The sequence below is a fragment of the Toxoplasma gondii genome, chromosome IX, assembly GCF_000006565.2.
Source record: "Toxoplasma gondii ME49 chromosome IX, whole genome shotgun sequence".
Classification (NCBI taxonomy): domain Eukaryota; phylum Apicomplexa; class Conoidasida; order Eucoccidiorida; family Sarcocystidae; genus Toxoplasma; species Toxoplasma gondii.
This window is the reverse complement of record NC_031477.1, coordinates 46,416-61,677: the sequence shown is the minus strand read 5'-3', so window position 1 is coordinate 61,677 and position 15,262 is coordinate 46,416. Positions and strand designations below refer to the sequence as shown.

General features: G+C 53.5%; 1 protein-coding gene across 1 annotated transcript; it reads left to right on the top strand.

Moving 5' to 3' along the window:
• Positions 1–6,988: 6,988 nt before the first annotated feature.
• Positions 6,989–7,977, top strand: TGME49_274700 (hypothetical protein). The gene has a single exon (XM_002371971.2). The coding sequence runs from the start codon at positions 7,241–7,243 to the stop codon at positions 7,901–7,903; it is 663 nt and encodes a 220-aa protein (XP_002372012.1). The 5' UTR covers positions 6,989–7,240; the 3' UTR covers positions 7,904–7,977.
• The last annotated feature ends 7,285 nt before the right edge of the window (positions 7,978–15,262 follow it).

Below are 15,262 nucleotides of genomic sequence, written 5' to 3'. Positions count from 1 at the left end.
TGCCGCTGGATTGCCTCCATGAGCAAGCAGCATTAAAGCGCATAAATGCAAGCACCACGAAGACACAAAGGAACACATACGCACAGATATTCAAATGCGAGTGAGTTGAAACTACCGCAGTGGTCGTGCCTCCGAGAAAATGTCCGGGATGCCGCACTGAGTATTTCTGAGTACTAGTCTCCTCCACACAAGCGAAGGAAGGGAGAAAAGGAATGGGGGCAAAGAACCTCGTGCGCAGCTGTTTTTCGTTCCTCTGTTACGCCATGGAAGATGAGTGTTCCCAGTTCATTTACGTGTCTCACTGCTTCCTCAGACTCTCGTCCGTGCCCTTCTGTTCTTCGGCGTTGCTCTCCCAGCCAGCCTCTGTCTCCAGCTGTCCTTCACTAGGACTCAAGGCACTTTTCCGCAGCTCGTCGAGGGTCTGCTGACGGTGCCTGTTTGCTTCACGGTAAACCGAAGAAAACAAAGTGGAGAAGACAAAGCACGCGCACAACGCCAGGATAGTCAGCAAACGTCGCTGCTACCGAATTGTCGCAGAGACCCAGAAGGAGTTTTCGTTCTCTTCAGGTCCGTCGATCTCCCGTGTGGACTACAGCCGTGTCTCCATTTTTCAAAAAGTAGAGTAAGAATAGATGACGAACCAGGGAGAGCGCCTGCTGCCCATCAACACTGTGTACTATTGATACCACTGCAGAGGTACAACAGGTAATCCCTGTTTGGTGCAGCAACACGTAAACAACGTCCGGATTATGGCAGTCGAAAGGTAGGAAAATTGGTGTAAACAGGTGACGAAAAAAGTGACAGAGTGGAAACAGTAGCTGCCCAACAGCACAGAGACGATGCTGAGATAGACGAACAAACAGCAGAGGGAAGAGACATGCAAGGAAGGGCTTTAAAGACCTTGAAGGGACCGTCTGAAGGAATGAGAGGCAGCAACTAAATGAGCTCCTGGGCAGGGGACACCAAATGAGCAGGACTAGAGAAAGAAGGCAGCCGAAAAAAGAATGGAAAAACTGAAGAACGAGAACTAGGAGTGAAGGGCAGACAGAAGAAGACGCATACGAGAGGGGGCTCACGCAGCTGTCCCAGAAGATGCAACTGGCAAATCGAGAAGGGAAAAAAACGTGCCAAAGAGGCACATAAGAAAGGACTGGGTGAATAACGGAGGAGATATCCAGCATCTTAAAAAACAAACTTCAGTCCACAGCATCTGATCGGACTTTCGTGCTTGCAACAGTGGAAGTCCTGACGCTTGGATGATCGCCTCCCAACAAAACAGTGATCAACAAAGAGTGGGCAACGAGGCAAGGGCGAAAATGAGCCTCGGGCGGAAGTGGGTTTCAGCAGTGGAGAAAGGTAAACTATCGAACGACTGGCACGATGAGAATGAGAGGGCGTTCGCCCGGGTCCTTCCATGTATAGAGCTGCATGCATGTTGCCATCCGCAGGTCATACTGAACGAGAATGGAAAATCGGAAAAGCTACCTGAGTAAGGCCACAGCCATCTTGTGTAGCCGATGAAATCCCTCCAAACCTTGTTACAGATATAAACAACTACTCAGTAGACTCAGGTTCCACATCGATGAAAGCATTCAAAAATAAGGTATCAATGCCGTAAAGGCCATTTTACGCTACAGAGCAGAGCGTCATTCTGCCTAGCAGAGAAAGTGTATGAAGGTCTTTCTTCAGTTGAGGAGAATATACAAAAGTGTGAAGCGAAACAGCCTCACGAGTGCATTTCTTCCGAAGGTTCCCGTTTTGACGAGCCAACAATGTACACTAGGTGAATGCAGATCGGCAACACGCATTAAGGAATTCTTCACTCAAGACAGGCGAGTCGCTGATGGTTGTGACGGTATCCGCACAGCGAGTCCATAGTAGAGAAAGGATGAGAGAATCATGCAAGTACCAAGGCATCCAAAGCGATATAATTATAGACAAGTGCCGTTTCGCTCGTCCAGATCTGAGAATACGGGTCTGCAGCGTGTGCGGGTCTTCTGCATGCCTCGTTGCTAGAGCCGATTTCCTGTCCTGGAAGCCTCCAGTCTCAAACCGGGGAAAAGCCAAAGCTCAACAACACAGGCTGACCGCCTCAGGGATCCAGTAGTCAAGCAAGAGACGTGATAGTCTTGAAACCGATTTTTCTCCATTCTACAACATTTTTTTTCGCGCGTCATCGAGGCGAAGTGTTTCTACATGGAAGTAATGATCAAAGCAGGACGGCCGATCTCGCGCACGAAGTCTCTGGCACCTCAGTCCGTTTGGAATTCACGGATGCCGGTTTGAAGTTCCCATGAAGCACGTGCCAGGTGGCCGGTGTATTATTTCCATCACATATCTGGTTATTCTTGGGAGACATCCTGGAACGAGTTGCAAACTCGATTGTGACACCTCACAATTCCAAATTTGAGCGAAGAAGTGATGCACTTCCCAAGAGAAGATCTTGTGAGCAATCGAAGGAGTACAAAGGACCAACTTGGAGACGGCTCCTGGTTGTACGATACCGTCAGAAAAGGTCCGAGAAGCTTGAAGCCGTCTCAAGTGCCATGCCTTGCCCGGATGTGTAGCAGCCGTGTATACATGCGTTGAAGCAATCCGATGGGTTTTCAAACTTTTCCGGAAGACATGAACAAGTATACGTCACACAGAACTCAACTGCGCCTGCATCTTCAGCACCCGCTCGAGAGAGGAAACACCGACACTGGCAGCCATCACAAAGTGCACTCGTAACCCATAGTCGCCGCAGAAAGTGGAATACGATGAGAAGTGTAAGCGGCGTTGACGAAACTAGGTGTGACACTGCCGCTGAATACGAAATTCTAACTGATGCCGACAACGAGGGAGCCTTTGTAGAGCACTTAATTTCGTGTGCCGCGCGCATCTCACGATACAACGAACTGTATATCTGCCCTCCCCTGCTGCCAAATGGAGTAGAAAAAATCGAAGCCGGCAGGAGAGTAATGGTGTCATCCAACCGATTACCGGTGCTGCCGACGATTCGAACACACATATGTAAGTTTTAGAAGATCCTCTGAATCACGACGACGCAAGAGCCAGGTTCTTCAAGCAACGTACAACACTACCGCAGCTTGAACAACGAAGACACCCTTCATGCTTATGACATAAGGACGAGGTTTTTGGGCGTGGGGTTCTTAGGGGCTTAGCTGTGGCTTTCTGGTTTCAGTTTACAGTACTTAGTTCTGAGTTGTTTGCTGTGCCGAAATGTCATTTTATAAAAGTCGAAACAACCCTGCGTTCCAACCATGTCGGCTGCTGGGCCAGAGCAGCAAGCAGGTACGTCTTATCCTGTGCGACTGCGTTGTTACGAACACAAGTATGAAGGACTATGCGGAAGATGGTGATGACCCTGCTTCCCATTTTCCACGACGATGGCAGGGTCCCAGGATGCCGAGAGCGGACGAATGCCTCCAACGTTGTGCTCAGACCCACTTTCGACTACGTCGTCTTCGGAGCTGCGCCGCACGCCTTTCACGCGCTCGCTGCACACTGCGCTGCACGGGTCGATGCAGCCCCCCAAATATGGTTGGACAGTTTTCTGTCGTTGCCTTGGATAAGGTGGTCGTGGGCAGGGGTCACTCTGCAACACTCTTGTGGAGCTTCTTCGGTAATGATGTTTCTATATTCGCCTGCTAGAGACAAAAAAGCTGCACGCGTCTTGTGAGCTACGTTGGGGCTGACGCTGCCTTGGCGGACGTCTTGCCGCTTAGCTTTTCCCCCTGTTTGTTTCCGATAGGACCACTTTTGCCCGGAGCAAAGTGGACACGGAAAAAGCACACTCTTAATCTGTTCATTTGCTCATTCCCATAACACCTGCGCTGTGGAAACTCCCAACTCTTCCGTGCCCCGCACAGTGGGAACGCAAAATCTGCGTCGTTGCGAATCGCGTCATAGATCTATCAGACCAATATGAAGGTGAATCCGCCGTTCACAGCCGCTCTGGCTTTTGTCATCCTTTTTTTGTGCGATGGGCACAACTGCTGCATTGAAGCTAGGGATATGGCAGCAGGCGGTGTTGGATCGGAAACTGTTACCCTGACCGATGGAAGCGATGTGACGTCAGCAGTCCTAATCTCAGTCGTACCGGTCGAAGTGCCACAACAGGGAAAACAAGCCGTTCATCTTTCGAAAACGTCGACGAGGTAGGGTGGGCACGCTATGTGATGTGAGCGGTGTTCAACCCTGGATTAGACTTGAGGCCACGAAAACACTACAGCGGGTGAAACTCGTGTCGTCCAGTGTCAGGGCACCATACTGGAGCAAAGTTGATCTTCAGCCACGATACCACTGTAGCTTTCTCGAAAAACATTCACTGTTCTTCCAAGTGTTGTTTTAATGTCACACTGAATGTGCGCGGCAGTTTCTTCTATTCTTTTGGTGCTCCACTGGAACAAATGCAGTCCATGATTTATAAGGCAATTGCGTGTCTGCCTTTGCTCTACAGAAGTGACCCAACCACGAAGAAAGCGAAGGCTATACGTCGTACAAGAATAACGACTGCCGCGTCGCTGGGCGTCTTGCTGACAGCACTCCTGGGGCTAATGCTGGCTGCTATCAAGCTACAGCAGTGCCGGCAAAAGTTGGTGACAAACACCAATGAAACCACTGAGGGACACACACGACGCAGACTTGCAGAAGGCGGCAGTGGCAAGGACGAATGTGTAAGTTTGGGTTCTGCATTATCGGGACGTCGGTGGTGTGCCTGGCATTTAAGAGCGCCAGTCGAGCTCACCAATTCTCTGCAGCTCGACAGCGACTCGTCGGCATTTCCTGCCCATCATGAATTGGGCAGTTATTTTCCAGAGTGGCAAGATTCCGGGTTCCACGGCTATGTCTGGCCTTTCTCAGTTAACCCCGTCTCCCGAGAGACAGAAGTTTTGTGGACAACGCGATAGCGAGTGGCTTCTCTCGCGATGCGGTGTTTCATGGACAGCATTCCTCATCAACGTTACACTGGCACAGCTGTCAGTGGAGAGGCACTGCCGATTGAACAGTGTTGACTATGCTACTATGTCCCGGCAACATAAGACACCAAATCGTCGACAGTCTACTGTAGCTGTCTGAAAGCACCCGAAGGCCCACAATCGTTGTGGGATGATGTAGTAACGGTTTTTCTTGGTGGACTGTCTGAAAACAGTCTTCGCTGAGTGGCTGAGGTTGGTGGCCCAACTAGGGGACTGGATATTCACTTGGTCTTCATCAACAAGAGCACCACGCACCTCAGGTGAGTCTTTATCTAACTTCAAGCAACCCTTGAACCGCAGCAGAAGCCGGAAAAGGTCGGCCGACTGGAGCGGCAATGGTAGAAGGGTGAGGCGCTTTAAAAAGTTACTGTGGATCGGGTGGGCGAGCCGCGTCTCCCGGAGGTGTTACGCACTGCGTCCGTGGCACCACAGTGGACCCACCTGCGACAATTACCGAACCAAGAGGGGGGGACTGGGGATTCTATCTCGTATCGGCTGTCACGCGTGCAGTACGGGAATGGCGGCTCTCTCCGTCATGCTTCTCCAGCGCGAGGAAGTACGCATTCTCAGCGATGACGTTGTTGCAGGCAGTCAGCAGGCTGACCGGTTAGCTTCATCCGGTGGTTTGCGCCAGGTTGCGGGTATCCTACTGTGATTCACGAGTGTACCCAGCGTTGCATCTGACTGTGGAATTCCGTATGGACACATGAGGTATAGTGATGCGTCAGCGCATTGTGTGGACGACATTGGTGCAGCAGCGACCACTCTACTTTGATTGCTGTGAGTGTATGCTTATGCGAGTTTGTTGTCTCTGTCTTTCCTCACCATCATTGATGGTTCTGGGCTTTGTAATGCCGTGCGGCCCGGGCGGAGAGGAAGGGAGAGGTAGCGCCCTCTTAGGTCCTTTTGCGTGAGGTGCTGCATGTAGCGACTAAGTGCGTGCTGCCACCGGCTGTGTGACGGCGGACGCTGAGTTCATCGTCATGTTTGTGAGCAGTGTGAGTGTGGAGGAGCGGTCTCGTTCAAGAGCCGTTTGAATTTATTGCAACCGGTATATTGCTGGCAAGTGTCTCAAGAGCTTCCATGTTGCTCATACTACTCGCCTTGAATATGGAAGTCTACATGCTTGCGGCGGCCACGACGGGAGAAGCGTATCGCCAGCTTGCAGGCCTTCTGTTTTGTGGTGGTGCATTTGCACGGCGTAGGGGTGTTGAAGCTGGGATGCGTCGTTTAGTATGGGAGGCGGCATTGAACTCGTCCAATGCCGGTCCGCTTCGTGACGGCACGTGCGGTACGTTGCACGGATTTCCACTGTAGAAGCGTGAGGGACTGTGTCGTTGCTGCACCGGATCTAGGCACATTATGCGCAGTGGCTCCCGGGGATGAGGGGGCGGTGTGAGTGGAACAGCGAGTCAATTGGAGGTGTCGGGAGGGCATCGGGAGCGATGGTGATGGGAGCGGATGGCGGCTGCTTGGCAGGACGCAGAGCACTTGGGTGGTTCTGCACAGGCGACCTGCGCGGTTGAATCAAGGGGCAGAGTAGTGGAGGGGACTCAGGAAGGGTTGCTTAACGTATTGTGGTCGAGAATACGACTTGACGCAGTGGTGCTCTGCGAGGAACACGATGGTCCGATGAGAGGAGCAGCAGATCTGTGGTATTGGACAACCCATGCCGATAGCACGGTGTTTTCGTCGATGCCAGATGCTAGCGAACACGATGAAATACGCCACAGGAATCAACTGCATGGTAGGAGGCGTCGCAGTACTTTGACGTCATCCAAGGGCGACTAGTTGCCGGCGGCTTACGAAGAGCAACGGTCGGTGTGTTCACAGTGCGATTCCGGCCACGCCTTTGGTATTTCTGTTTTCAGGCGGTGACAGTAAGTTGTCAGAAGTATGTTGATGAAGACGGAATGCACATCAGTCTCTTTCGAGCCTTGTCGAAGAGCGTATGTGTCGGACTATGGAGACGCACGCCATGCACGTGCACTGGTAACCACGGGGTGGAGAGGTCGGAGCCGGATGTCGGGGTTGGGACACTAACAGCGAGTTGAGAGTTTAGCTCGCGGAATACTCTCAGCTCGAGATAACACTCAGCGGACAGGGGGCACACTAGCGGGGCGTACCTGTTGTGCCGTGGTGAGCTGTGAGCGGCATGTTGTCAGTTTGAGGCCGTGAGCAGAGGAGACAGTGGTACTTCTGGCTTTTCTTGCAGGTCCGCAGTGGATCTGCACATAGCTTGTCGCCTCGGAGGTGTCATGAAGAAAACCTCAGGAGCGGAGAAATCCGTGCCGACTGACGTGTTCACTGTTGCTGGCATATCGTTACGGGTGTACCATTTTCAAGTTACGCTGCCGAGCGCAGTGTCTGTCTGTGCGTGCCCTGGCGGCGTCGGTGGGGTTGGGGTTATTCTTTCTGGGTTCATGGTTTTTTTCACGCTCATCTGGAACTACCTCCGTCACCGCCTGCCTCCACCGCGGCAGCACGACATTCCCCCAGTGATTCTGAGATTTATGTGCGCTTCTGGACTGCATCGTGAACGGGTCATCACGATTCTACATGCAAAGTTGCGGCGCCGCCAGTTGAAGAAGACTGCTCCCGTTGAGGAGATGAGTACTCGGGCGGCGTTTCGTGTTCCGAGGAAAGGCATCGTGTCTGACAGAGTTGTGGAAATCGTGCGGAGGTTGGTTCGAATGCAGATCATGGTGAGATTTTTTGTGCGTCGTGGTTTGACATCGGGGAGAGCTGTCGAAAATTCTCTGTTTTCGAGGAGAACCCCATGTCCCTGGACAGGATTGATCACGTCTCGTCTAAGACTTATGGCGTATGGCGAACTGTGGGGTACGGAGGCAGAAGGTAAGCAGACGTTGGAAGGTGTGTGTGATTTTTGGTGGGACAACGTTTGTGATACCGAGGGATGAATCAAGGAAGTCCGGCGTGCACATCGAAAGTGGCAGTAGAGATCGGAGAACGGAAGGAACAGTTGGTTTCTGTTGGAGGAGAGCGCGCAGCAAAAAGGGACGAGACCTCATGGGGCTATATTCGCAAGAATCGTGTGCATGTGTGTTGAGCGGCGGGGCAATGGTAGTTACTTGGGGCGTGGCGAATGCGGTCTTGCAGTTTGGGGGGATTTGACATAGCTGCTCGATGGGGTTGCGAGTATTGCGATGCTGCCATGAACGGAGCGGTTTGGGTTGTGTTTCATTGGGCATTGCATACGCAAAACACAGCTTGCCTGTCGGTGCTAGGCCTTGACGCACGCGTTGGCATAAGACTGGAAGAGCAACCGTCTAGTGAGAAACAAGCTGACAGTTCAATGGTGAAAGCTCGTGGGCTATTGGGTAGGGTTTCAGACGGAACCGGGTGAGCTCCCCCTGTGGTGCCCGTTGCGTCTTTGGCTGTTTTTCCTAGCTTGCCAAAGTACGTATGCAGAAACTAGCCACTGAAAAAATAGGATTTGTCCATCGACCAGAACCTCTGACAAACGCGTTGTGAGTGGTGCTGACCACTGAGTAAAGTATGAGCGTTCGTTGAACATTATGCTGTGAAAGATTGGAGTGGTTTGTGGTCGGGTGGTTGACAGCGAATTCGTTGTGAATGATTGCTAAGGCGGGGTATGGGCGGCACGTGCGTACCCATTTTCACATGAATGGGCGTTTTCACGCTCGCTTGGGCGCTGCATAGTTCTTTATACACGCTTGTTCGTGTACACGTATCAGGAGTATAGACCCGTCTGGAAGTGCGTGCGAATTTGCTGTGCTTCTGTCGAGCGTGTTGAGGGACGACAACAGCCACCTACTGGTGGGGGCAGGAACCCCGTGACATCTTGATTAGTCGAGAGCCGATGCGTTGTATGCCATCGTGTGGGTTTTTAAGTGGCGGCGAAGTGGATGAGACTGGCGACTGCGTTTCCGACCGGCTCCATCCGTTGGCAGAATGCTGCAGGGTGACTACCGTCGAGACTCATCATGGCTGAAGCGGCGGGACTCCGGGTCTGGCACTCAGGCGGTAGGTGGTTTGTGAAGCGTAGAGAGGGGAGGAACTTGTGAAAACAAAGCTGTATAGCCATGAATGTAGGCGTGTCAACGGTCTGTGGCTGAGGGGACGACTGCTTGGGCAGAGGGAGGAGGTTGTGGGTGTTTTTGGGAAGCGAGCGTGAATCAGAGAATTGTTGATTCGGGGTACAGTGTGCTACTGCAGAGATGTAGAGCACGTTTGAGAAGCTGGTAATCGATGACGCTGTTAGGTTGCAGAAATAGTTGCACTTGAGCCGTAGAACCGTAGCAACCTGGAGATGTTTACACGGCGGCCACGAGGTGTCGTCGCGTGTAGACGTGCGTGCCCCGAGTCGGCGCGTTAGGCGGGAGCAGTTTCGGGACGGTGTAGCGCGTCAGGTGGTATTTTTCTTTCGTGGTTTTGCGTGATGTTTGTTCGTGTCGTTGTCTTGGGATTACACCAACATCCCTTTAGCGTGGCCGATTGGTGGCGGGACCTGCATTCGTGTACAGCTTCGTTGCGACCTCTTTTGCTTCATCAGATTGCTGATGTATGGCGTCTAGAGTTGAGAGAAACATTAGGAGTGCCCGTCGCCAATGTCGAAGCAAAGTAGATGATGCAGATTAAACCGGCGACCCGTGGAGTGTCTGACGGCTTCGAATAGGGATGTGCTGGCGCGTGGCATACCACTCATTGTGGTAGCTGGTGTAGCCCAAAGCGTTGCGTCTGTATCATCTCAGCTGACCCGATTCAGGCAGCCACTGGATGGCAGGGTGGACTGACGAAGAGGGTGAATGCAATATTGTGTCGGCTGTCGCTCTTGCGTACTCGCGGCATTGTGGGTTCGTGTGTTTCGCCAGTTCAAGGCTGTATGCGCATGGGACGCGGCAGTCATTGTTGTCGAGTAGATGCCGGGCCAGAGAGCGGGCAGCAGGGAGCACTAGCAGGCAGTTTGTGTCGTGCGCAGTGTCTTGGTCTCGAGAGACTCTGGCTAGTTCGCTGGCGTGGAATCTGCATGGGGAGCTCCGCAGACATGCTTGGGTTAGAATGGCGTTTTACCACGTTTCCGTGGACGACTTCTGCGCAGATTAGGCGCCGTATTTTGTGGACGGTTACGACTGTGCGATCATCTGGTTCTGAGTGCTCCTGAGGTCGTCGTTGTCGGCGTTGGATCTGGGCTTCGAGGTGCCGCGCTGTCGTGTGTGCCATGGGGAACAGAAAAGCGAGGTGGCGTCGCTGCGCAGTCGTTTCGAGTGAGGTTCCTTGTTTCGCGCTCGCAATGGTCCTGGCGGCGTTTGTGTGATGCGGGATGCTGGCTACGTTGTATGCTTCGCAAGTGATTTGTGGTTGTATACAGACGGCGCTTTTGCAAGAGTCGGGGGGTCGTGCAATATGTGTAGGAGATGCGAGAACCTTTTGAAGGATCCACGTGTTGCTGACCCTGGTCACCTTCAGTACAGGCGGCTGCATGCTTGAGGTGATTAAGGAGTGAGAAGCATGGGGACGCCAGTGTGGCGATCATGTGTTTTGTGGTGGTAAGGCTGCCGTGCCTGGAGGTGCTGGATTTGCGTTGCATGGGCAGAACTGGACGTGACGTGGAACACGTTTCACTCGAAGCCTGACGGTGGTGGCAGGTGCGGCGGGTGTTTGCATACATTCCGACTTTTGGAGTTTGATGGCTTGTTGCCGTGCTGCACAGCAAGTAGGCACATGGACGTGGATGCAAGGGGGGTGGAGGAGTTGAGGCGACGTTGGGTGTGACGGCGGCGCGAGCGTATCCGGGGCGTCAGGAGAGTAGCAGAAGCGTTGAGGACGGGAGCGGATGGCAGCAGCATGCTCGGGCTGGTTCTGTGTGGGACTCATAGCACGTGAACAGTCTTGTGTCGGCGACGTGGGCGACCGCATTATTGGGAGGAGCAATAGCGAGTAGCTGGCAAGGATTGCGTTTGGTTATGGGGTCCACTGCGGCTTGGCGTAGCCGTTGAATTGACTATTTGAGGAACGGGCAGCTGCATCAGATGTGGGCGGCCGCTATGTGGGACGAGGTCGTGCATGGTTACTTCACGGCTTGCTCATCTATGTCCGGGGCTACGAGGCGTGTTGGAATACGATCGACGCGCAAAGGAACTGCCTGGTGGGAAGCGATGTGACACTAATACGCCAGAAGGGCATGCTTGCCGCCTGATGTTTTCGTCAGGCCAGAGTCTCTTCACAGCAGGCGCTTGTTGATGGCATGCTACTTCCCATGTTCAGAGTGCTGCGGTAGGCGGGCGAAGTCTGATGTCGATAACTGAATGCAAGTTCATTAGTGGGGAGCGGGCGTGAGTTGCGTGAGAAAGGGGCACGCAAGTTGGGAGGCGTGTTCGTGCGTTGAGGTCTGTGAGGCAGTGGCATCAGAGTCGGCGAAGGGGAGAAGATCGGGGATCGGATGCAGACGCTGTCATTTGTAGTAGATAGAATGCGGAGTTGGGTGTGGGGGTGGGGGGCGGCGCTCACAGCGTAACGTTGAGCACAGGGGGAGGGACGGCGGCAGCAACTTGAGAGTGGCCACTGCATCGGTGTCACGGTTGATGTTTAGTGCTTGTCGTTTGGTGTTTTCCGTGTGTCGTTGCAGCTGAGGGAGGTATGCTTTTTCTCATAAGGCTTGTGATATAATTGCGCAATCGGGAAGGTTTCATCATCGTGTATGGCTCGTCGGGTGGATCGTAGGCAGCATGTCCGATTCTGCACTGAGAGGGAGGAACGGATCATGGTGTGCGGGGGATGAGACCGGGTGTACAGTTGTTGGCGGTTTGCACATGACAGGTGCAGCTCTGGTGGTGGGAGATGCGTAGCATTTAGACTCCTGTCTGAGCGTTGCTGTTCTCGTAGAACTGGTTTGTTCGCGTAGCAGGTTCAGGAGTATAGGCCCGTCTTGTAGTGCGTGTGCATTTGCTCTGCTTTTGTCGAGTATGTTGAATGCCGACTACCGCCCTGTATTGGTGAGGGCAGGAACCCGCTGCATCTCGAAAGAACGAGAGGCGATGCGCTGCATGCCGTCGTGTGGGTTTTTAAGTGGTGGCGAGGTTGATGAGAGTGGCGACTACGTGTCAGTCTGGCTCAATGGAGGGCACGAGTCCTGAGGGGAGCTACTGCCATCGAGACTTCCCATTGCTGCCACATTCGAGGTCCTGGTCTCCGCATATAGGAGGTAGGCAATTTGTGGAGAGAAGGTAGAGTGGGAACGTGTGAAGACAAGGTTGTATAGCCATGAATGTAGGCGTGTCAACGGTCTGTGGCTGAGGGGACGACTGCTTGGGCAGAGGGAGGAGGTTGTGGGTGTTTTTGGGAAGCGAGCGAGAAGCAGAGAATTGTTGATTCGGGGTACAGTGTGCTACTGCAGAGATGTAGAGCACGTTTGAGAAGCTGGTAATCGATGACGCTGTTAGGTTGCAGAAATAGTTGCACTTGAGCCGTAGAACCGTAGCAACCTGGAGATGTTTACACGGCGGCCACGAGGTGTCGTCGCGTGTAGACGTGCGTGCCCCGAGTCGGCGCGTTAGGCGGGAGCAGTTTCGGGACGGTGTAGCGCGTCAGGTGGTATTTTTCTTTCGTGGTTTTGCGTGATGTTTGTTCGTGTCGTTGTCTTGGGATTACACCAACATCCCTTTAGCGTGGCCGATTGGTGGCGCGACCTGCATTCGTGTACCGCTTCGTTGCGACCTCTTTTGCTTCATCAGCTTGCTGACGTATGGCGTCTAGAGTTGAGAGAAACATTAGGAGTGCCCGTCGCCAATGTCGAAGCAAAGTAGATGATGCAGATTAAATCGGCGACCCGTGGAGTGTCTGACGGCTTCGAATAGGGATGTGCTGGCGCGTGGCATACCACTCATTGTGGTAGCTGGTGTAGCCCAAAGCGTTGCGTCTGTATCATCTCAGCTGACCCGATTCAGGCAGCCACTGGATGGCAGGGTGGCCTGACGAAGAGGGTGAATGCAATATTGTGTCGGCTGTCGCTCTTGCGTACTCGCGGCATTGTGGGTTCGTGTGTTTCGCCAGGTCAAGGCTGTATGCGCATGGGACGCGGCAGTCATTGTTGTCGAGTAGATGCCGGGCCAGAGAGCGGGCAGCAGGGAGCACTAGCAGGCAGTTTGTGCCGTGCGCAGCTTCTTGGTCTCGAGAGACTCTGGCTAGTTCGCTGGCGTGGAATCTGCGTGGGGAGCTCCGCAGACATGCTTGGGTTAGAATGGCGTTTTACCACGTTTCCGTGGACGACTTCTGCGCAGATTAGGCGCCGTATCTTGTGGACGGTTACGACTGTGCGATCATCTGGTTCTGAGTGCTCCTGGGACTCATAGCACGTGAACAGTCTTATGTCGGCGACGTGGGCGACCGCATTATTGGGCGGAGCAATGGCGAGTAGCTGGCAAGGATTGCGTTTGGTTATGGGGTCCACTGCGGCTTGGCGTAGCCGTTGAATTGACTATTTGAGGAACGGGCAGCTGCATCAGATGTGGGCGGCCGCTATGTGGGACGAGGTCGTGCATGGTTACTTCACGGCTTGCTCATCTATGTCCGGGGCTACGAGGCGTGTTGGAATGCGATCGACGCGCAAAGGAACTGCCTGGTGGGAAGCGATGTGACACTAATACGCCAGAAGGGCATGCTTGCCGCCTGATGTTTTCGTCAGGCCAGAGTCTCTTCACAGCAGGCGCTTGTTGATGGCATGCTACTTCCCATGTTCAGAGTGCTGCGGTAGGCGGGCGAAGTCTGATGTCGATAACTGAATGCAAGTTCATTAGTGGGCAGCGTGCGAGAGTTGTGTGAGAAAGGGGCACGCAAGTCGGGAGGCGTGTTCGTGTGTTGAGGTCTGTGAGGCAGTGGCATCGGAGTCGACCAAGGGGAAAGGATCGGGGGCGCTGACGGGTTATAGGGCCTCGAGGGTCGCATGTGACGGTGGAGGGGTGGCAGGCGTGGGTGCGGAGGAGCTACTTGTGTGCCGCCTTTATCGCAAGTCGTTTGCAGGGGTAGTGGTGTGCTTCATCAGACGGCCGATGTGCGCGCTCGTTTTACGGTTTTCACTTCTGTTGTGCAAAGCATGGAGTGGGAATGCTGCAGCAATGTTGTGGTGTTAGGGGCCGCGCTTGGCGCGTCGGGAACCTTGACAGCAGCTACACGTGATGTTCGGTCTTGCCCATCCGACGCGGAGAGAGTAGTCTGAGGCGTCTGTCCATGTATGTTCGCTCAGCGCAACTGGAGGAACAGTTTTCTTGGTTGACATCCGAGTTGGAGCACTCAGCGTAACTGCATTTGAATTCGATGTGGGGTGTCGTCGCTCCCGCGGCCTTCGTTGGCCTTTAGGGGGATCACAGATTGGCTGTGTCCGCGGCTGTAGGAACGGGGTGGTGCATGAGGCCGGGTGTCTAATGCTGCTTGATGTGTGTCATACTCTGCTATTTTATGGGGGAGGGGATTTGCATCTACGAGTTGAATGTGGGCCCACAGAAATGCAGAGCATGTGTACCGGTGGTGCGGCAGATGGATGGATAAATGGATGGCTGTTTTGTTTGTAGCAAATATATTTCCGAACCGATTAGAGAGGTTGGAGCACTGAGGGTGTGTTGAGCTTCGCGGGTAGCTGATGCAGGCGAATGGGAGGCAGGAGTGAGCGCAGACGCGTCACCTCAACCGCGTTATATTATCCCACGTTTTGGGCGGTGGGGGGATCACGGCGGATTTCCTCAGAGCCGGAGAGTACGTATTCGCCACAAGGGGTTCAGCGGTGATGTTTAAACATGGAATGTGGACCTGTGCAACGATCTCGTTTCGCGAATATGATTGTGTGTTTCGTTAAGGACGACGACGGCAGCTCCACCTGATGTCGCGTGTCATCCGTGTTCCGTGCAAACGGAGACCTCAAAATGACGGTTCGTCACCCACCTGCCGTTCGTATAGGGCGATGGAGAGAACCACATTATCGTACAGAAGCGGTTCAGGTGTCCGCGCAGGTCTGCCTGAAATCTCTATCTTGAGACTCGTCTTTGCTACCATGGATATTTCTTGTGGCGCGACATACGTTCCTTTGGTTCCAGGCGGCAGGGTCGTACTCGCGCAGGGGCCTGAGCGAAACATGCCACGTGACGTTCTTCCTCTTCTGCGTATCGCGTAACGCGTGCTATTCATCCGTTCGTGACTTCAATAGGCTAACGCGTGCCTGAGGACATTCGTGGGCACAGTTTGTCGGCAAGTCTGCTTCCCATGAGAGCAGGAGAGTAGGAGTGTCCTTGCGGTACTTCCTGATCCGG